Raw genomic sequence first — 23,657 nt, forward strand, 5'->3', positions numbered from 1 at the left:
AATCTCTCTCTCTCGCTCTCTTGCTCTTTGACATTGCATCTCTCTCACTTTCACACACATTTTCTCTCTCTCTCTCTCTCTCTCTCTCTCTCTCTCTCTCTCTCTCTGTGTCACTCACATTCTCTCTCCCTAAGCACAAGCTCACACATACACAAATCATTGTGTAGAGAAATCTCTCTCTCTCTCACTCTGTGTGTGTGTGTGTGTGTGTGTGTGTGTGTGTGTGTGTGTGTGTTTGCTCCTCCTCTCCCTCCAGCCGTGCACTCAGCAGTGGGATGCTGTGATAGAGAAGAAGGAGAAGAGGATTAAAGAGGGGGAGAGGCAGGGAATGCTCACTCTGGAGGGAGGACCTCGCCTTGTGTTTCGGGATGAAGGGATGACACATTCTGCATGCTTGTTAATGGGACTATTCATTTGGAGCTTAACTCGGGCTTGGCTCTGTCCATCCTCCCTTTTCTCACTCTCAGACTTGGATCTCCCAGGATTGAAATGGATTCCCTGACTTTTACCTGTACAGCACGGCAGGAGCTCGTCTGACGAGTGAACCCTGGTCCAGAGAGTGGCCGGGGCCTCCTGCTAAGCGCCAGTCTCTCTGTGTCTCTGTGTGACTTCAGGATTCTTCATTACAGCATGTTCGGACTAAAGGCTCCACTCTACTATCTGTCTGGTATGATGGCATTAACTCTATCAGCTCTGTGTGTGTGTGTGTGTGTGTGTGTGTGTGTGTGTGTGTGTGTGTGTGTGTCTGGGGGGGGGGTCAAATGGCAAATGGGGAGGCTAGAAGGTTAATTCGAGGAGAGCTCTGGTGATTTTGAGGTTAAGGAGAGGGCGGGATAGAGGCTGGAGCTGTAAGTGGGACTGAGGTGGGGCTGTGCGAGAGAGAGAGAGAGAGAGAGAGAGAGAGAGGTTATGTGCATATGATATTTCTGTAAACACCCATTAACACTGCTCTCAGGTGTACAATAAATGCTCTGTGCTCAATTGCTGTTTTAGTTTTCAAAAAATGAGTGTACTCTCTCTCTCTCTCTCTCTCTCTCCATTCTATTTAGTATCACTCTTTAGCTCCGAGAAGCCTCAGTGTGTTTTGTTAAAGAGGGAGAGGGATATGTTAGGTTCTAACACACATCTCACGCTTCAGTATAAGCGAGACTGTGAGGTGAGAGTTTGTGTTGTCAGTTAAATATGCCTCAGTAACAAACTAACAAAGAAGTGCATTGTTTGGCTTTTTACTGGAACGTGAATTCTTCATAACAGTTATTTGAATTATCGTCCATCTCCGTTCATTTCTGTATCTAACATGCTCATAAATGTTTTACGACACTGTCCTGACTGTCAGAGGTGTCACAGAGGAGGCACTGGATTACACCGTCTTCCTGTTTGTAGTGCTACCGAGTCTGCTAAGGTTTCCACTGACCCACACTGCTCTCTGACCTTTGACCTTTGACTCTTTGAACCCAGAGGTTAGATTAGTGTTGAGTAATGAGAGTAGCGGCACCGGCAGTTCTATCTGTGTAAATTCCCCAATTTTCCTGGAAGAAAGAAAACACAGACAGAGGAAAGTGATAAAGGCACATGAGAGAGGCATGATACTGCACTTCCTAGGGTCTTGTGTGTGTGTGTGTGTGTGTGTCACTGTGGTCAATACAGCACTGTCAGTCCAGATCTCATCAGCATTATTAATAAACTAGACAGAGACTGCCACACATCACCATCTGTGCTTGCAGAGCTGCTCACACACACACACACACACACACATACAGAGAGGGATGACATGAACACAAAACCAATTCCTTTTTCGAGAACCATTAACATTACTCTGAATTTACAGCACGTCAGTTTGCTGGTGGGATGAGAAAATGATCCACATTGAATATTTTACAGCAGCCTGTAAATCACACACTCCTGTTAATGATTAAAGTAGATTGTTACAGTTTTACCCCACTCCTGTTTGAAAGATGGATTTGAATAAGCAACCCACAGATGTAGCTGATGATAAAAGTGCTTAGAAAGGGCATAACCATGTCTCTGACATGATTTAATGATGGTAGCCTATATACGTGTGTGTGTGTGAGAGAGAGAGAGAGTTTATGCGTAAGTGCAGTTGCGAGTCTTGTTTGTTCGTGTGTGTGTGTGTGCATCTTCATCCCCCCCTCCACTCTTCTTCACAGTGGGTAGCCAGCCATCCTTTAGTACTCTCCATTCTCTTCACTCTTTCACTCATTCACACACAGAATAGCACTCATCCCCATAACCCTCCTCCCCCCAACACACACACACACACACACACACACACACACACACACACACACACACACACACACATCCACCCACCCCATCGACTGGCCCTCCTTCTCCTCAACCACCGTTGCTACAGTGACCGTGTCAGACCTCGCTCATCCCTCTATGATTACTTGAATGGAAAAGAAGCATTGAAAATAAATAAATAACCAAATAAACAGATGACAGGAATGAGGGGATGAAATGAGGTCATAAACCAAGAGAGAGAGAGCAGGAAAGAACAAATTGAAGAGGTAATATCAATAATCCTGCAAACAGAGAAGTGAGAAAAAGAAGAAGAGTTGAAGCGGATTTAAAAAAAAAACCCAACAACCCCGAATAAAGTATGCAGACAGGTGGACGGGAGAAGCACAGTGCCATGTAAAGGTCTTGACATGTAGCATATGCTTCCTTATTAGTAGCTTCCGTATTTAGCATTTCGTCAGTCTGTTAAGTAAACATTCTTAAAGGAATATTCCAGCAACCCACACATCTGTAGCATGTGTGTAATTACTGCTGACAAGAATTCTGGCATGTTTTCCTGCTGAGATAAGAATAGAAAACTTGTTTACACAAAACTCGCTCAAAACTCAAGGGCAGTCGTTGAATAGGCTCCGGATCCCCACAACCAGGAAGAGTTCATGAAGTAAATGAAGATCTAAATCTATATAATTAATTCTTTCCACCTTCAGGAATGACTTTTTCCAGTAACACTGTGTTGAACGGCAGTGCACATAGGCCTATTTATATCACATGCTGGAATCTGATTGGTCAGAAGGTGTGTATTGTTTTTTGGATACATGTACTTGCTTAACAAAGTAAAACACGTAATTGTCGATGTGGTGATGCTTGTTTTCGGAAACATTTATTTAACATTTATAGGAGGAGTCTCGTTGTAAACATTATGTAATAGCCATTGTGCTTTGCGAAGTTTCTCAGCACAGGAAAGTCTTCAGGACGGAGGAGTTTACGCTTTCCGATTTCACCATAAAATGACAAATGACTTGGCTTATACATCATACCACATCACCCCCCCCCACCACCACCACCTCCATCCCAACATGCATTAGTTTTCAACAACAGCAGTTTGCTATATGTTATTTTTATTCCATACATGACATTTACTGTGTATCATCACCTTATGACAACTGACAAACATTCACATGCCTCATTCCGGTATTGAATTTCTGTGCACAAGTGTACATCACGTCTGAGTCAAATCACATTTATTTTTTGTTGTCATAAAGTTGTGATATGTGTCATGACATTTTCCAAGCTGATTTACAATAAAACATCAATCAAACCAACCAATTTGGAGGCTGAGTGTAGTTTCACTACACTGAGTGTAATGTGTTGAGTCACTTGCTGGTGATGATCATAACAGATGGCTTGATGTGATCATTACACTGTCTCATTCTCATTATCTCTAGCCGCTTTATCCTGTTCTACAGGGCCGCAGGCGAGTTGGAGCCTATCCCAGCTGACTACGGGCGAAAGGCGGGGTACACCCTGGACAAGTCGCCAGGTCATCACAGGGCTGACACATAGACACAGACAACCATTCACACTCACATTCACACCTACGCTCAATTTAGAGTCGCCAGTTAACCTAACCTGCATGTCTTTGGACTGTGGGGGAAACCGGAGCACCCGGAGGAAACCCACGCGGACACGGGGAGAACATGCAAACTCCGCACAGAAAGGTCATCGCCGACCACGGGGCTCGAACCTGGACCTTCTTGCTGTGAGGCGACAGCGCTAACCACTACACTGTATGATAGTCATAACACAACCTTAATCTGTGTCAGCTCACATACCAGAAGCTAAATACGTCTTTATGAACATGTACGCAGTTGTCTTGAAGAGCTTAGGGACGTGTCGTGTAGCATTAACCTTCATCCTACCAAGTGGGGTCCATCTGGACCCCGCACCTATATGTTTGTTTGCCATTTTAAAAATATGTGAGATACTGCCTCACCGTTTTATGAATTTGTCAGAATTTATGTCTTAATTAAAACACTAAAGCACCGGAAGATCAGCTTTTTGCATTGTGAAGGTATAATTAATTTGTTACTGGGGTCCAACCGGACCCCAGAGTAAAGTTTATCTGTCTTTCATTTTATAATTGAATAGCACACTGAAAGTTAACTTCTTTTATTTCTTTTATGTTCCATAATGAAACTACCAAGGCATTCCTTCTTGGGGTCCGTGTGGACCCCACTGCTGCAATAAGCACAGGCTGCAAAACAAAAGCCCTAAATTATTTTACAATTACTTTTTTGTTTTAAATTCTGTAAGAAAAGACCTAAGTTGTAATCCAGAATGTTTTACAGCTGCATGAGCTGCAAAAATCATGTATATAATGCCAATTTTTTTTTTTGTGGCGCTATAATTTGCTACATGTATGCTAGTTATTGCAATATTATTGCAATGTTATTGCATTTATAATACATCATTGATATTCAGCCATAGTGGATTTTGTTCTTCAATAAAGTTATGTCTGTTTGCTGCATTGAATTGGTTCTTACTGCATTGATTTCAAGGTATTCCCTCCTGGGGTCCATACGGACCCCGCCTGGTAGTTTGTGTATGTAAAATTGGCTGGTAGGATGAAGGTTAAGTGTGTTCTTTATGCCTTGGGCCCTTTAGTGTATTGCTGTTATTAATACAAGATGTTCTGAACAAAACTTATCTGGTGATTTTGTCTTTATAAGCTTTAATTTTAAAGAAAAGTATTGGGGTCCAAACGGACCCCACATGGTAAGATTAAGGTGTAAAATAGCATGGTAGGATGAGGGTTAAAAACACCAGTTAGTAAATTGTGAGCTTTTAGACTGTATTGCTCCAGTGTTTGGAAGTTGCCTAAAAGTCCACAAGAACATCTTTGGTGAAACTCAACTCAAATGTTTGTCACATCCGAGGATGGATGTAGTTACTTCTGCCAACTTTGCTGGAGGAGGTTATGTTTTTGTCTCTGTTAGTTTGTTGGTTACTTGTGAAGATTTTTGCATGTTGATCTGTCCGTTTGTCCGTTTGTTTGTCGGTGCTCTAGCGTCATCATTTCTTGACCAATCTTCATCAAAATGCACAGGACAGCTCAGTAGGGTCACACGAAGACATCATTAGTTTTAATGGGTCAAGGTCAAAGTCACCAAGGTCAAATCTTGTAAAAACACCTAATCGGCCATAACTTCCATTTCTTTGTGATTTTTTGCAAGTGTCGTGCTCTGCACGACTTTTCATTTGTTTCTTTGTTTCTTTGTTTATCTGTTCCCAATGTAACTCAAAAAGTATTGAACGGATTTTGATGAAAGTTTGAGCAAAGGAGGGCCATGAGCCAAGGAACAATTGATTAGATTTTGCTGCAAATCCGGATATTTATATAGATCCAGGATTCCTTTTTTGTCTGTTCCCAACATAATTCAAAAAGTAGTGAACAGATTTTGATGAAATTTGGTGTACAGCTTTAGTATTATCCTAGGTTCAGGTGTTTTGATTTTGATGTTGATACGTGGTTTGGTGGAGGTATGCACTTCGCCCTTCTAGTTTTGAATTTGTGTTTGTAATATTTTAAACATTTATTGACAGATTTCAAAAACTACTCACCTTAGGTATAAAAGGATTTGTCAATTTTCCGCAGTATGAGGAAATGGCTCACTTCTTTACCTCGCTTATCACACATACAGTACATACACTGTAGATGTAATACAGATACAATGGAGAAAAATTGGGTGAAAAATGCTGCAGTATTCATTAAACTATGTGCCTGTGTATATGTTTCCTGGCATCTTGAAGTAATGTTTAATCTTGTTTTACGACGGTATATTTAGAACTTTTCGTATGTTGGGCTCTTACATTATATGGCAGGAGACTGTGATGAGTGAGGCAGTAAATGAGGGAGAGATAGAGGGATAGAAGGAGAGAGATACAGTGATACAGAGTGCGATGTTTGTTTGTGTGGATGTGATTTGTTCAGTGTGTATTGACTGAGAAGTGCAGTGTGTGCTCCCAGATGTCCAGTGTCTCTTACGTTTATCCACTTGTTTCTGTCTGTAGTGCTGGGCTTTATAAACGGTCCTCTTCTCGCAGGTGCGTTGGGGAGAGTGTGTGTCTAACTGAAAGGGAGTGAATAGCAAGAGCGCCAGCTGTGTTTCTAACTGCAGCTCCAGAGGCCTCGACCACAATGCTGTCACTCACTCACTCACTTCTAACCATGTGTGTGTTGTTGCTCAGAGAGAAAGACAATAGCAGCAACGAGACAATGTTTTTAACCGAGTGCTAAACTGCAAGATCACCAAGTAGACATCGGTAGACTTTCACTTCTAAAGATCTCTTAACATCGAGGCCTCGAGGGTATGCACCAGATTCTATACTGAGGCACAGATGCAAACAAACACAGGATTTGTTGAAAGATGGACCTTCTTTCATTTGATATAGGCAGGTGTGTGTGTGTGTGTGTGTGTGTGTGTGTGTGTGTGTGTGTGTGTGTGTGGTTAGGCAGAGTGCCAGCAGGTTTAATTGCTCAGAGACTCTAGAGGCCCCATTAAACTTATGTTACTGATCTTTGTCTCTCATGCTGCCCTACAAAATTCGTAAATGATCTATAAAAGCTAACATTATGGGATTGTGTTGGCCAGTAACAGCACCTTGGGCTGTGACACAAACCATTTTTACACTTTTATGGTAATGTTCTTCTGGTATTCTTGCGTGCATGCTTGTAAGAAATCTACTTGTAGCCGAATTATTGCAGCCATGCATTTAAAAGGAATTATAAAACAGACATGAAAGTCAGCTTAAATTTGTTTTGAAGACCACACAAATAGCTTGGAAGGGTGATTCTTCATTAAGCTACAGAAATTAAAATCACAGAAGGCCTACACTTTTCAGCAAGAAATCCAGATTCTATGAATATTTCGAAAATATCTGTGTGCTCTTATATTTTATGTAAGCAATAAAACATAGTGGTGTAGTGGTTAGCGCTGTCACCTCACAGCAAGAAGGTTCTGGGTTCGAGCACAGTGGCCGGCGAGGGCCTTTCTGTGTAGAGTTTGCATGTTCTCCCCGTGTCTGTGTGGGTTTCCTCCAGGTGCTCTGGTTTCCCCCACAGTCCAAAGACATGCGGTTAGGTTAACTGGTGACTCTAAATTACCCATAGGTGTGAATGCTTGAGAGGAGAAAACCTCTATAATAATCTAGTAGAAGTCAACAGGAAACCACTACTGCAAACTTGTCCCTAGAAGTCATGATGGAAGTCAGAGTGGCCATGTCACTGCAGTGACATGGTACGGTAAATCGAGAGAGAATAAAGCATGACATGGCATGCTTTTAAATTGCTGTGGTATAAGAAGAATAAAGCACTTCGGGATGTGCCATTCAAAAAAGTCAAAGTCCTTCCCATGCCAGGTCTTCCCAGGCAGTCTCCTGACCCAGTACTAACCAGGCCCTTACGGCTCATTGGGCAGCGCCAACCTCTGTTTCGATAGCCCTCAGCCTCTCGCCTCTACAGCTAGGGTTACAATGGCAAGCTAGTCCTCTGGTAACTGTGAGAGTTTGACTCCCCACTCGCATCTGTATTGCAGCGTACCTTGCCAGATGGCAGTAGGTACCATTTTTATGATGGTTTTTGGTATGACCCGACCGTGAGTAGAACACACAGTCTCCAGGTTGAGAGGCAGACACGCTAACCACTAGACCAGTTCACCAGTGGGATGTGCCATTATAGGAAAATAATCAGCTAAAGGGTCTAACAGTAATTCTGCTTCACATCAGGTCACATCACACCAACCTATCACTGATTAATGTTCTATAACAACACTTCCATTACTTTCAGTACTTTCATTACTTAAAGTGCTGACAACCAAGGCTCCTTCCATAAAGCTTCACCATATCAACAATTATACACTGTCCTTTGTTAAATAACATTTTTATTTGTTTATTATTAGGCTTCGATTATGTGGAGCGTCTGCTATACAAGTCCCTGTGTAGGTTGTTATTACAGAAATGATAACAGAACAAGTTGTTACAGAATGTAAAATCAGCCATGCTGTGGTTTATAGAAAATTAATCAACCCCTTCTGGCCAATCAGAATCAAGAGGTTAGCAGCGGTGTGGAATAATGCTGCCGCTCCATTTACCTCAGAAGTCAGAACTCAGAGCTGGGAATGACGTCACACTCAAGTTGACCATGTTCCAGCACAAGAAGTCAGAAAACCAAGATGGACGCCTCCAGGAAATCCTTTGTTGTGCCATTAGGCATTGTAGGCGTTGTTAGACATTGTTAACCATACCAGTTAATCACAACACATTATGGTTTATTTGTACATACAAACACTGTAGCAACATGTCCATAGATATAAGTTGGACAGCACTGTGTGTATGACTGATTTAAGAAATCTGAAATAAGACAGAAGTGCTAATAAACAGTATATGTATTACAACATACTTTCACTTACTGTTGATGCACAGAGCAGCCATTTTGGATTTTGAGGTCAGTGTTGTTGAGGTTTGCCAACTTTCCCAGTTGGCAAATCTGACTTCAAGGGGGTTCCAGGTGAAATTTCCGACTGGTAATTTAGAAATTCAAAAATACAAATCATATTTACTTCCACCAACTTTATTAAAGGAGGTTATGTTTTCGCTTCCGTTTGTTTGTTTATTTGTCTGTTCCCAACATAACTCAAAAGGTAGTAAATGCATTTTGATGACATTTCGAGGAAAGGAGGGCCATGGGCCAAGGAACAGTTTATTAGATTTTGATGCAAATCCAGATATGTATAATGATCCAGGATTTTTTTTCCTGTTCCCAGCGTAACTCAAAAAGTAGTGAACAGATTTTGATGAAATTTGGTGTACAGCTTTAGTATTATCCTAGGATCGAGTGGTTTGATTTTGATGTTGATAACATGTGGCTTAGCGGAGGTATGCACTCTACTGGGTGCTCTTCTAGTTTATAATGTGTTTGTAACTACAAACTTGGCTAATGCTAAAAACTAACACTTGCTTCCTCTGCGAGCCGTTGTATCACTTCAGAGCTAGGATAGCAGCCCTTTTATAAAGCTCCCAGAAGATCATAATTGTCTAATAATAGTTAGAGAGGAAGACAATCATTTCACCCAGAGAACATGGCCAATTTAGACCCCCAGGCACTGAAGCATGTACTGTAACTTTGTCAGGACTCTCTTGTGATATTAAACGCTGAGTTTTATCTCGTCTGTCAGATACTGGCAACCTGATACTGAACAGAACCTCACTGTAACCAGTCAGAGCAGAATGCAATGCAGCACTATGCAGATCTCCACAGCTGTTTTGGCTCTTCCTTCTTTCCATCAGCATCTCCCTTTCTGCACTATAGAATGGAAAGCTGTTTATTAATCCTAGTCTCTGCAGGCTAATGTAAGTAGGCCAGTGTGGCGTAGCCCGTCCACCCTCCCACACTGTACAGCGCTAGCCCTGGTGCTAAAGCTAACACATTAAAGAAGCACAGGTCTCTGTGATGATCATGCTTAACAAGGACAACCAGTATCCATGGCGACTAACAATGCGAGTCTGACCCTTGCATAAACACAGCTGATCTTCAGGGATAAGGAGGCACCAGAAACAAAGACCAAGAGCAATTCTTTCTCTTCTCTCGGAAATAAAATAAGCTATGACTAGCCGGTAGTCAAATGACTATGACTTTTATCTTGGGGCCAAGAAATGAATCAAAATAGTAATTAATTTGTTTTGAGTCATTGCTGTAACTAATGAACTGGTAATTATTATCATATTTTCCAGTAGTATGGCTTTTCTTTCTTGCTCTCTGTGAAACATTTACTCTAATTTGTAGAAAACAAATCTTTTGATGCATCAACCAATTACAGAAGTGTGTGTGTGTGTGTGTGAGAGAGAGAGAGAGAGAGAGAGAGAGAGAGAGAGAGAGAGACCCAGAAGACCTATGGGGTGTTCAGTGCTCAAATCAGTATGTGCTTGATTCTCTTCTCAAACACGCCATGATGCCCTGCTGCTACAGGACTAATAAAGCAGGAGAAGGGATTTCTGTGCTATATGATCTGCTTTAACACTCAGTGCTTACGATTCCATCCATGCAGCTCTCCCGTGTTTCAGTCTCATCCTCTACATGGCTCTTCATTTGCATAATCTGCATAATCAGCCTGATTTCAACAGCTAGCACTTCTGCATATGATCATGTGGCTAAGTGGTAAATCAAAATTAGGGCAATCATTTGTGAGCCCATGGCAAGCTGCTACTATTAGAACACACACACACACACACACACACACAATGTCAAACCGAGAGAGAGAGAGTATTTATCTCAGACTTAGGTATACACTTCTGTGTCTTTTTCCCTTGTGTGTGTGTGTGTGTGTGTGTGTGTGTGTGTGTGTGTGTGTGTGTGTGTGCGTGCGTGCCCGCATGCACGGAGAGCAGGGAAAGTTTAACTAGTGTTCGATTGTCAACAAAAGAAAGGTAAGACAAAGAGAAGAAGAGTACATTTAGGAAGAGATCCTGCTGTCCATAAACACACCCAAATGTGTACACACACACACACACACACACACACACACACACACACACACACACACACGACTATTTGCTAATCTGTACCCTCATCACTACTTCTCTCTCTCTCTTTCAAATATTATTCACCATGTTCACCTGCTGTTTCTGTTTATTCTAGCCTGCTTATCTTACACCCCTGCATACTGCCCTCTGTTTGTTTATCCAGTGGGTGTGTGTGCAGGTGTGTATGTGTGGCCATCCTCCATCTAATCACGCTAATCTCCATTTATAACCCTATCTCTCTCTCTGTCCTGTGTCAGCCAGCACACAGTGACTCACTCTCTCTTTTCCCACTCTTACACTTGGCTTACCTTCGGCAGAGTCAAAGATGAGATCTATTATAATTGACGTGTGAGTTTAAGATGAGGGTGGATGGCACGTCATGACCTTTGTGTCAGATGGTTCCCTGATGGGTCTCTGGGGGAAGATGGAACATCTGATAGGTGCTTGTAATACTGAGTTTGTGATGTGTAGGGCGTGTGTGACGAATGTGAGTCCAAGAATAATATCATAGTTATAATCTCATAGATCTCCAAGCCTGAGCGTGGTCATGTGATTAAAATGAAAGTTTGTGAATATCAAGGTCACTTGGTGAAACGGAGAGTGGGATGCTAGAAGACTGGGAGATAAATCATCACTATATATTCTTCTCGTGTATGAAAATAAAACTGCATGGCCCTATGTGTAAACAAAATGAATCAAGTGTAAAAAAAATAACCCCATGTGAAATTATGTGAAGCATCTAAAAGCATGTGTGAAAATTTCACGAGTCTTATCTGTATGTTGTGAGGTAAAAATAAATGAACAAAAAAAAAATCCCCAGGTTTTTTTTTAAACACCCTTTTGACAAGGACCAGGCGAAAGGTCTTCAGAATAATTCTTATTTGGCTAAAAATATATGCCCCCCCCCCTCCTTCCCTAAGCACTGGGGCTGTAGGAGAACAATGCATAGAGCTAGTAAATAATCAAGATAATACTCATTCTTTTTTTTCTTTAGCCCTGTGTGTGTGTGTGTGTGTGTGTGTGTGTGTGTGTGTGTGTGTGTGTGTGTGTGTGTGTGTGTGTGTTTCTGAGGTGGATGTGCTGCTGCTTTCTACTTTTCCTTCAAACAGCTGCACTCAAATTGTAGCAATGACATACATATTCTCTCTCTCTCTCTCTCTCTCTCTCTCTCTCTCTCTCTCTCTCTCTCTCTCTCTCTCTCCCTGTCTATTGTCCATAATCCGTCTGCTCCCCCGGGTTTCACAGCCGCAGGTGCATCAGTTATCAGTTAGTACTAACTGCCACACATTTGCACACACAAGCACACACAAACACCCCCCACACACACACACACACACATACAGTAGAAACACACACACACACACACACACACACACACACACACACACACACACACACACACACACACACACACAGAGTTTCCAGGACCTTTGACTTGTTTAAAAAGGTCTGTAGGGTAAACGCTGGCATTTTCCCACAGCTGCTGAACTCTTTCTTTTCTGGTGCCACCACACACTTGACTTGGCACACACACACACACACACACACACACACACACACACACACACACACACACACACACACGATTCAAGCTCACAATGTGTATGTGTGAGCATAAAGTGTGTGTGTGTGTGTGTGTGTGTGTGTGTGTGTAGGCACACAGGAGGTGGGAATCCACAGGAGAGGAGAATGCTGTAAGCTGGAACTCCCCCCTCGTTTCCCTTCTCCCTTTGGCTTTTCTCTCTCTCTTCATGCAGCTTCCTCTCTCAGCACTGAAGGGCTGCACGCCTGTCATTAGCACAAAATGGGGGAGGTGCAAGTGCCTCTGGGTACTGATGGGGTGTCTGATCAGGGAGGCGAGGAGGAGACATTCTTCTGAACAGAGAGAGGCAGAAAGGGAGCGAGAGGGAGAATGAAGAGGGGGTTCGTCAGTGCAGGTGGGAGCATAGTCTTTTCTTTTTTTTTCATTCTTTCACTCATCTGTTTTGGATGGCAGAGAGAGAGAGAGAGAGAGAGAGACAGAAAGAGAGGGTGTGTGTGTGTGTGTGTGTGTGTGTTTTATATGTTTACATGTACAAGATCAAATATTGGCAATAATCTAATTAATTTACACTCACTTAAGGGTTTTTGGTCTAAACGTCTTGACAATTTGATTCTATTATTGAATTCATTAAACAAGGATTCACGACTTATTTTTGACTTTGCTTATACCATCATGCTATTCCGTTGCTGGAGCATTGACCTCAGTCTGTAGTTTTTATCGTTTTTGACGTGTTTCTTTTCTATCTGCTTATGTTTGGTGCACGTGTGTAAATGTAGTAAATGTAAGATGTCAGATTAACAATAGACATCTGCTGAATAACCCAGTTATCCATCAACATTTGTTAAAATCTGATAATCTGGCACAGGATAATGTAGCATGTTATGATTTGAGTAATCTGACAACAAAAATGAGATCATGATTATATTATCAATGTGCATGTAAACACCAGCTCTGTCTTATTTTCACAAAAGTGCAAAGCCTTTTCTAGAGCGACATTTTCTTCTCGAAAGTTGTGAGAGATAACTGAAGAGCCTAACTGATAAAAAAAAAAAAAAAAAGACGAGGTAGAGAGAGGTAATAAGGTCGGGGTAGGTATGCTTTTAAAAAGTTAAAGCAAAATTTCCACATCTAAATCTTGATTTAGCATCAGCTGAGTAATTCAGCATGGACCTAACCATATGTTACCTACAGGAATATAAACAGGAAGATCTGTTTAATGATGATAGCTGTGTTAGTGAAACTGGCACCAAACTGGCACAATGCATATTTTTTTAATAGTTTTTACATTCAGGGAGAAGAAGATTCTTATCTAGGGCTATTTTGAGGAGACTTTTCTTCTCTGTTTTGATTTATTGCGATGTGTTAGGTGCTTGTGCATGTTCTGAAAACAACAACAACACAAACTCTTATGTGAGATTGTACTAGTGCAATGTATCCAACAACCCACAGTAACATTTGATCCTTCTTAAACTACTGTGTGGTTAGCACTGTCACCTCACAGCAAGAAGGTCCGGGTTCGAGCCCAGCGGCCGGCGAGGGCCTTTCTGTTGCCCCTTTTCCACCAAATCAGTTCCAGGGCTGGTTCGGGGCCAGTGCTTAGTTTGGAACCGGCTTTTCTGTTTCCACTGACAAAGAACTGGCTCTGGGGCCAGAAAAACCGGTTCCAGGCTAGCACCAACTCTCTGCTGGGCCAGAGGAAAGAACCACTTACGTCAGCGGGGGGGCGGAGTTGTTAAGACCAACAACAATAACAAGACCGCGAAAGATCGCCATTTTTAAGCGACGAGAAGCAGTAGCTGTACAAACGCGAAGTCATCCATTATTATTATTGTTGCTGCTGCTGCTTCTTCCACGTTGTTTTTGCTTCGATATTCGCGCCAAGGTTTATGCAAACATAGTGACGTAACTGACGTATACAGCGACGTAATGACGTATACAACGACGTAACCGACGTATACAGAGACGTAATGACGTGCCTTCCCTTAGCACCGCGAGCTATGGAAAAGCAAACTGGTTCTCAGTTGGTTCGCAAGTTGAACGAGTTGTGAACCAGCACCAGCACTGGCCCCGAACCAGCCCTGGAACTGATTTGGTGGAAAAGGGGTATGTGTGGAGTTTGCATGTTCTCCCCGTGTCCGCGTGGGTTTCCTCTGGGTGCTCCGGTTTCCCCCACAGTCCAAAGACATGCAGGTTAGGCTAACTGGTGACTCTAAATTGACTGTAGGTGTGAATGTGAGTGTGAATGGTTGTCTGTGTCTATGTGTCAGACCTGTAATGATCTGGCGACTTGTCCAGGGTGTACCCCGCCTTTCGCCCGTAGTCAGCTGGGATTGGCTCCAGCTTGCCTGCAACCCTGTAGAACAGGATAAAGCGGCTACAGATAATGGATGGATGGATGGATGGATGGATGGATGGATGGATGGATGGATGGATGGATGGATGGATGGATGGATAAACTACTCTGTATACTTCACACTTAATTCGCTCACTGCTGATTTTAACGCACAGATATGACCGCACACCACACACATTTAGTTTGGTTTTGGTTCCTGGGCAATGGTGTGAGACTGAAGTGACTCTAACACTTAAAAGACTTTCTCTTTTCCCCACGGGGAGGAGAACTGCTGCTGTTTGCTGGTGGGCTTATCATTCGATAGTAATGGATGATGTGGTTTGCATGTTAGTACTTAAACTTCTTGTTCGATTGGCCTTTGGTAGGCATTTCAGCTGAACAGCTCTCAGCTATTAAAGCATGCTGTTTCATTTAGCATTTGTGTGATGTGTTTCTCTTCATTATTACAGAGTTCTTGTGAGTCTGTTTCCTCTTGATCTCTCTTGCTCTCCTCTCTATGTCTTCCTCTCTCTCACACACACTCAATATTTCAACAGTAGTGTCCAAATACATCTCATTCATTACATCAAAAAAAAAAAAACTGTCCCAAGTAAATGGCAGTCTGTGAAGTGCATATTTCAGTAAAGTGTTATAGACCAAAAAGTGGAAAGGAGCTATGACACTCTGGAATTTGGGTTTATAATTAGACAATCATACAGATTATTATTTTTATTATTGTTCTTGTGATCAGAGATCCGCTCTGTTCTTGATGGATTTTGGATAAGCACTGAAGCTTAGTGGGTTTGGAGCAGTAAAGGGCTCTCGGCTCTTGAATCAAGGATTTGGTTGCATTACGTAGGCTGACCAGTTTGTTATTTCAAGACCATACAGATTAAAAGCAGTCAAACTAGTGCATTTGCGATTTAGGCAGACATCATGACAGCAATGTGAAACTTTTATTTGAAACCAAAAGACTACTCATGACGGTGGTTCTCCCAGTGGGGTCCAGGCAGCACTGCACAGGTCTGTGAGATACAGCCAGTTCATGATGATGATAGATATAAGATACATTTATCCATCCATTATCCATAACCGCTTATCCTGTTCTACAGGGTCGCAGGCAAGCTGGAGCCTATCCCAGCTGACTACGGGCGAAAGGCGGGGTACACCCTGGACAAGTCACCAGGTCATTGCAGGGCTGACTCATGCCCCTTTTCCACCAAAGCAGTTCCAGGGCTGGTTCGGGGCCAGTGCTTAGTTTGGAACCGGGTTTTCTGTTTCCACTGACAAAGAACTGGCTCTGGGGCCAGAAAAACTGGTTCCAGGCTAGCACCAACTCTCTGCTGGGCCAGAGGAAAGAACCGCTTATGTCAGCGGTGGGGGCGTGGAGTTGTTAAGACTAACAACAATAACAAGACAGCGAAAGATCGCCATTTTTAAGCGATGAGAAGCAGCAGCTGTACAAACATGAAGTCATCCATTATTATTATTGTTGTTGTTGCTGCTGCTTTTTCCACGTTGTTTTTGCTTTGATATTCGCGCCAAGGTTTATGCAAACGTAGCGACGTAACTGACGTATACAACGACGTAACTGACGTATACAGCGACATAATGACGTGTCTTCTCTTAGCACCGCGAGCGATGGAAAAGCAAGCTGGTTCTCAGCTGGCTCGCAAGTTGAACGAGTTGTGAACCAGCACCGGCCCCGAACCAGCCCTGGAACTGATTTGGTGGAAAAGGGGTAACAGAGACAAACAACCATTCACACCTACGGTCAATTTAGAGCCACCAATTAGCCTGACCTGCATGTCTTTGGACTGTGGGGGAAACCGAAGCACCCGGAGGAAACCCACACAGACACGGGAAGAACATGAAAACTCCACACAAAAAGGCCCCCATTGGCCACTGGGCTCGAACCCAGGACCTTCTTGCTGTGAGGCTACAGTGCTAACCACTACACCACCGTGCCGCCCCAATATGCATTTAACTATGCATAAAGTTTGAGAACCCTTGTCACGAAGTGTAGCTCAGCAACTCTTAAATCAGAATCAGAAATACTTTAATAATACCAAGGGGAAGTTGAGTACATCTGCAGTTGCTCACACCCAAGCAGAGAAAAGAAATGACAAAATGAAACAAATATGTAAAACGTAAACCATATATCAATTGTACAAACCCCATTTCCAGAAAAGTTAGGATATTTTCCAAAATGCAATAAAAGCAACAAAAAAAAACAACCCATGTCTTGTTAATTCACATGACACTTTATTTAACTGACAAAGCTACAAAGAAAAGATTTTCAAGAGTTTTACTGACCAAATTAATTGTATTTTGTAAATATTAATAAAGTTAGAATTTGATGCCTGCAGCACACTCAAAAGTTGGAACAGAGGGATTATTACCGTTGTATTACATCACCTTTCCTTTTAATAACACTTTTTTAATTGTATGGCAACTGAGGATACTAAGACTGATGTTGCAGTTTTGCAATTGGAATGTGTGTCCATTCTTGCTTGATATGAGCCTTCAGTTGCTCAATAGTCCGTTATCTCCGTTGTCTGATTCTCCTCTTCATGTTGTGCTATACATTCTCAGTAAGAGACAGATCTGGACCGGCAGCAGGCCAGTCAAGCATAAGCACTCTGTGTCTATGAAGCCAAGCTGTTGTAGCCTGTGCAGAATGAGGCCTGGCATTGTCCTGCTCAAATAAGCATGGACTTCCCAGGCAGAGATGTTGCCTTGATGAATATGTCTCTCTAAAATCCCAATATACACCTCCACGTCAATGATACCTTCACACTCATGCAACTCACCCATGCCATGGGCACTGATGCACCTCCATACTGTCACACATGCTAGCTTTTGCACCTTTCTCTGATAACAGACAGGATGATCATGTTCATCTTTGGCACAGAGAACTCGACGTCCAATTTTCCCGAAAACAAGCTGAAATGTGGACTCATCTGACCACAGCACACGTTTCCACTGTGTTTCAGTCCATCTGAGATGAGTTCAGGCCCAAAGAAATCGGCAGCATTTCGGCATAGAATTTATGAATGGCTTCCTCTTTGTGTAATACAGTTTTAGGTTGCATTTCTGGATGCAGGGGCAGACTGTATTAAGTGACAATGGTTTTCTGAAGTACTCCAGAGCCCATGTGGCTATATTTGTCACATTTGCATGACAGTTTTTCAGGCAGTGCTGCCTGAGGGCTCGAAGGTCACGCACATTCAACAGTGGTTTCCGACCTTGCACTTTACACACTGAGATGTCTCAGAATTCCCTTAATCTTTTCACAATAGTATGTACTGTATTTTGAAAGACCTAAAATCTTGCAGTGAGAAATGTTCCTTTTGAATTGACTAACAATTCTCACAAATTTTGGCACAAAGGAGTGAGCCACGACCATCCTTGCTTGCAAAGACCGAGCCTTTGGTGCATGCTCCTTTTATACCCAATCATGTTACCAGTTAACCTGCTTATTATGGAACCTTCCAAAATGGTGTTACTTGAATAGGCTATAAACTTTTCAGTCTTATTTTGCCTCTGTCCCAACTTTTTTTTTGAGTGTGTCGCAGGCATCAAATTCTAACTTTTTGATATTTACAAAATACAATTAATGTTGTCAGTAAAACTATTGAAAATTTTTTATTTATACTTTTGTCAGTTAAATAAAGGTTCATGTGAATGAACAAATCACAGATTTTTGTTTTTATTGCATTTTGGAAAATATCCCAACTTTTCTGGAAATGGGGTTAGTATATGAAAAGGATGAAAAGGTATATAAGTTACAGATGACAACGACAGCAACAACAGCAGCAACAAAAACAATAACAACAACAACAACAACAATAATAATAATAATAATAATAATAATAATAATGTAGAGAAAAGAAAGTTAAAAAAGGGTTCATGAAACATCGCCAGTGGGTTTTTTTTCTTCTAATTTTGTTACAGTGGTGGAAATTACAACCCACTGTTATCAAAGCTATTATATTTGGTACTATTTTTAGATTCAAGATTCTTTTATTGCTACACAAAGAGCAACATATCATTATCAAAGTTATTATACAGTATTTGTTAAGCTTTTCATAGTTATTAGTCCGGTTCCTATCATTATCAAATTTATGAGGCTATATTTGTTGAGTTTTAAATAATTGTTTGTCTGTTTTACTGGTCATTAGGTAGTAATTAAACTCAGTGCTGCTCAACAATCAACAATAAACAATACACAAAACAGTAAAGTGCAGGACAAGTCAGCACATGCAAGATATTATGCATTAATACCGAGTCAGGGAGAACAAAGAAAAGCAGAAGATTGTGTGCAAATATTGCAACGTGACACTAATAACAATACATTATGACCATCAGCATTATGAGTGTAGATTTAATAAAATGATCAAGTATAGTCTATGCAAACATTGTTAAAGTTTAGACTGAAAGGACCAGGGGGTTTGCAGCATCTGGAGCATTATTAGTTTTACTGGACACTTGAGTTAGATGATGGAAAGAGCAACATATCATTATCAAAGTTATTATACAGTATTTGTTAAGCTTTTCCGAGTTATTAGTCTGTTTAACTGGTCATTCGAGTTGAACGGGTTTAGGGCCAGTTAAAACCTCTAAGACACTAATAAACAATGGGATTCTTGTCATTTATTTTAAAGTTAAATGAGTCCCTGGCTGTAAAGGTTTGAGAACTGGAGTGTACTACATATAGACTAGTGGTTCCCAAAGTGAGGTCCAGTCCAGGGACCACCAGGGATCACCATCTATCCATTATCTGTAGCTGCTTTATCCTGTTCTACAGGGTCGCAGGCAAGCTGGAGCCTATCCCAGCTGACTACGGGCGAGAGGCGGGGTACACCCTGGACAAGTCGCCAGGTCATCACAGGGCTGACACATAGACACAGACAACCATTCACACTCACATTCACACCTACGGTCAATTTAGAGTCACCAGTTAACCTAACCTGCATGTCTTTGGACTGTGGGGGAAACCGGAGCACCCGGAGGAAACCCACGCGGACACGGGGAGAACATGCAAACTCCACACAGAAAGGCCCTCGTCGGCCACGGGGCTCGAACCCAGACCTTCTTGCTGTGAAGCGACAGCGCTAACCACTACACCACCTTGCCACCCCAAAGAGCAACATGTCATTATCAAAGTTATTATACAGTATTTGTTAAGCTTTTCATAGTTATTAGTCTGTTTTACTGATCACTCGAGTTGAACGGGTTTAGGACTAGTTAAACCCTCTAAGACACTAATAAATGATGAGGTTCTTGTCATTTATTTTAAAGTTAAATGGATCCCTGGATAGGCGGCAAGGTGGTGTAGTGGTTAACACTGTCGCCTTACAGCAAGAAGGTCCGGGTTCGTGCCCTGTGGCCGGCGAGGGCCTTTCTGTGTGGAGTTTGCATGTTCTCCCCGTGTCCGCGTGGGTTTCCTCCGGGTGCTCCGGTTTCCCCCACAGTCCAAAGACATGCAGGTTAGGTTAACTGGTGACTCTAAATTGACCATAGGTGTGAATGTGAGTGTGAATGGTTGTCTGTGTCTATGTGTCAGCCCTGTGATGACCTGGCGACTTGTCCAGGGTGTACCCCGCCTTTCGCCCGTAGTCAGTTGGGATAGGCTCCAGCTTGCCTGCGACCCTGTAGAACAGGATAAAGCAGCTAGAGATAATGAGATGAGATGAGATGAGATGAGATGGGTCCCTGGCTAGGCGGCAAGGTGGTGTAGTGGTTAACACTGTTGCCTCACAGCAAGAAGGTCCGGGTTCGAGCCCAGTGGCTGATGAGGGCCTTTTTGTGTGGAGTTTGCATGTTCTCCCTGTGTCTGTGTGGGTTTCCTCCGGGTGCTCCGGTTTCCCCCACAGTCCAAAGACATGCAGGTTAGGTTAACTGGTGACTCTAAATTGACCGTAGGTGTGAATGTGAATGGTTGTCTGTGTCTATGTGCCAGCCCTGTGATGACCTGGCGACTTGTCCAGGGTGTACCCCGCCTTTCGCCCGTAGTCAGCTGGGATAGGCTCCAGCTTGCCTGCGACCCTGTAGAACAGGATAAAGCGGCTACAGATAATGGATGGATGGATGTTTGGATGGAGGGTCCCTGGCTGTAAAGGTTTGGGAACTGGAGTGTAGTACATATAGACCAGTGGTTCCCAAAGTGTGGTCCAGTCCAGGGACCAATGATTTGATTATTTTGTTAGTTATCAGGTTGGAAATTACAACCTGTAATTATCAAATGTATTGTTGAGTTTTGAATAATTGTCTGTTTGACTGGCCATTCGAATTGGATGGGTGTAAGTGACCGGGTTCAGGAGTAGAGCTGGCAGTGAGTCGCAGTGAAGGCGGCCTGTGCGGCCGGCGCTGTCAGTGAGCGCTGCGCTGCCTGTATGCCGCACACCTCAGCCGCGCGCCGCCGCCTTATGCTTTACGTCAGTGAGCGAGTCGGAGCGCGTGCTTCTTACGGTGGGTGTGTCACTAGAGCAGGTGCTCAGGGCAGACCACGCCCCATGTGCTTCTAAGCCCCGCCCTTCTCGCGCGTATCCGTGGCTCGCGCGCTGAGCGTCCGCGGCGCAGAGCTGTGAGTGGCGCAGCGCTGGAGCGGAGTGCAGGCGCTCCGGGTGCAGTGCAGGGGTGCAGCGCAGCGCAGCGCAGCGCCGCCGCGTCGCTCCGCTTACAGGTGAGGCTTAACGCTGCTGTCATTTCAAACCTCTGGTTTCCGACACTCTGTTTCCGGTAGGAGAGCAGCACGTGGGTTTGTGTATTTGTTTTTGTTTACAGTCGCTAACTTAACCAGTTGCGCTGCTTTCCTTTCAGTGATAACTCTCCTTCTCTCTCTCTCTCTCTCTCTCTCTCTCTCTCTGTCTTTCTGTGCGTCTCTCTGTCTCTCTGTCTCTTTCTGTGTGTCTCTCTGTCTCTCTGTCTCTTTCTGTCTCTTTCTGTGTCTGTCTCTCTCTCTCTTTCTGTGTGTCTGTCTCTCTCTCTCTCTCTCTCTCTCTGTCTCTTTCTGTGTCTGTCTCTCTCTCTATCTCTTTCTGTGTCTGTCTCTGTCTCTTTCTGTGTCTGTCTCTTTCTGTGTCTGTCTCTCTCTCTCTGTCTCTTTCTGTGTGTGTGTCTCTCTCTCTGTGTCTTTCTCTCTCTTTGTTTCTGTGTCTCTGTCTCTCTCTGTGTCTCTGTCTTTCTGTGTGTGTGTGTGTCTCTCTCTCTGTCTCTCTCTCTGTGTCTTTCTATGTCTCTCTCCCTCTGTGTCTGTCTCTGTGTGTCTTTCTATGTCTCTCTCTCTGTGTCTTTCTGTCTGTCTCTGTCTCTCTCTCTGTCTCTCTCTGTCTGTCTCTGTCTCTCTCTCTCTCTCTCTCTCTCTCTCTCTCTCTCTCTGTCTGTCTTTCTCTCTGTCTCTCTCTCTGTTTGTCTGTCTGTCCCTGTCTGTTCCACACTTCTGCTTTACCTTCAGCCTACTGGAGGAATCCATGCTCTTTAACTATTCATTTAACAGAGTAATTTAACTTAAAACAGGAATATTATTGAGATTTCTCATATATATCCATACATCCATATCCATACATTTATACCTCCATGCTGTAATTATTGAAATGTTCACCAGAACAAATGGAGCAGTTTGTTATGTAGAGGCTGCAGGACAGAATGATTACAGGTTGCTGTTTGTTTGTTTGTTTGTTTGTTTGTTTGTTTGTTTGTTTAAAGAACCACCAGATTTTTTTTATGTTGAATCTCAAAAAAGAGAGAAAATGCTCAGTACAATATAAACACATGGAAACCCCCCCCCCCCACACACACACACCACCAGCTGTGTGTGTGGGGGTGGTGGTGGTGGTGGTGACTTGTTTCGGGTATTTTTGTCACGTCTGCAGTATTTCCACCAAACTGCTGATGTCCTTCTGCATCATCATGATTAACCATATGTGCTGGGAAATGAAAAAACAAACAAACGTGTCAGTAAAGGGTTGTTTTGCCAAGTGTCTTACATTTCTTGAGCTAGGGCATCGCTGAGCGGCTAGATTTTGAAGTAATGTCACTTTATACTGAGTACCTGTACCAGATGCCATCACGTCACTGTAAGGCTAGAGTCTACCTCACACCACTTGATCGGTTAGATTGCAGATTTTAGACATTGCAGAAGAATGAGTAACGATCCCAGGCTCGGTTTCTGTTGCTCTGAAAGAAACCGCACTCGACCACATGATGAAGTTTTGTTTGGCATCGGTATTGTCTCTGCACTGTAGACTGGGAAGGCTGTAAATGAAACGGTCCAGGACTGGAAATACAGGCTCGGTGTTATGAGAGGGTGATTAGAGTCTCGCTACTGTACCTTCAGGCTCAATTACACGTCAAGATGAGTGACTGGAATTTTGCTTTTGTGGTTATAGACTGGTAAGTACAGTTGCCTTGAGTTCCGATTAATTATACTGGCAAGTTCTTATAGACACTGTGCACATAGATGTATATATTGGAGACCTAGATAACTGATGATGTCAGAATCTACAGCGTGATCTGAAGTCAGGTGGCTTCCATACAAGCCCTTACGCTCTGCTCGGGGTAAACAAACAGCTGTTTTTGTGAAACTACACTCTGTTTACGCTACACTCGGAAGCTTGGATATGAAAAAGAGGTCATGGTATTTTATCGACTTACTATATGGTCAGATTTTGGGTATTGACTTTTTTTTAAAGGCATTATGTTCATTCATTTTCTTTCAGAGAATCCTGTTCTCTGTAGAGAAGCAGACATATTTACAGTTCTGGCATGTTGCTTCCTTGTCTTTCAGGAATCATCACTTCCTGGTATGTGTCACTGGAGTGGCGCTTTCAGTATATCATATCTCTGAACACACATGAGTAGGTTGTGTGTGTGTGTGTGTGTGTTTTGTAGAAGTCTGGCTTAGTGTGCCCTCGAGCAGAATGACCCATCCGTTCTTAA

General features: G+C 42.9%; 1 protein-coding gene across 5 annotated transcripts in view; it reads left to right on the forward strand.

Moving 5' to 3' along the window:
* Positions 1-12,706: 12,706 nt before the first annotated feature.
* LOC132881919 (genetic suppressor element 1-like) overlaps positions 12,707-23,657 on the forward strand; it is an 82,923-nt gene continuing 71,972 nt past the window's right edge. Inside the window, exon 1 of one of the 5 annotated variants that reach the window (XM_060914981.1) lies at positions 12,707-12,776. In XM_060914981.1, the coding sequence (XP_060770964.1) occupies positions 12,752-12,776 (25 nt within the window). In that variant the 5' untranslated portion in view covers positions 12,707-12,751. Of the gene's footprint in view, positions 12,777-21,300; positions 21,403-22,967; positions 23,112-23,504; positions 23,522-23,556; positions 23,576-23,657 lie in introns of those variants that run through there. The other 4 variants (XM_060914983.1, XM_060914984.1, XM_060914986.1 and 1 more) reach the window with 4 other exon arrangements.

Source organism: Neoarius graeffei, chromosome 2 (assembly GCF_027579695.1).
Source record: "Neoarius graeffei isolate fNeoGra1 chromosome 2, fNeoGra1.pri, whole genome shotgun sequence".
Taxonomy (NCBI): domain Eukaryota; kingdom Metazoa; phylum Chordata; class Actinopteri; order Siluriformes; family Ariidae; genus Neoarius; species Neoarius graeffei.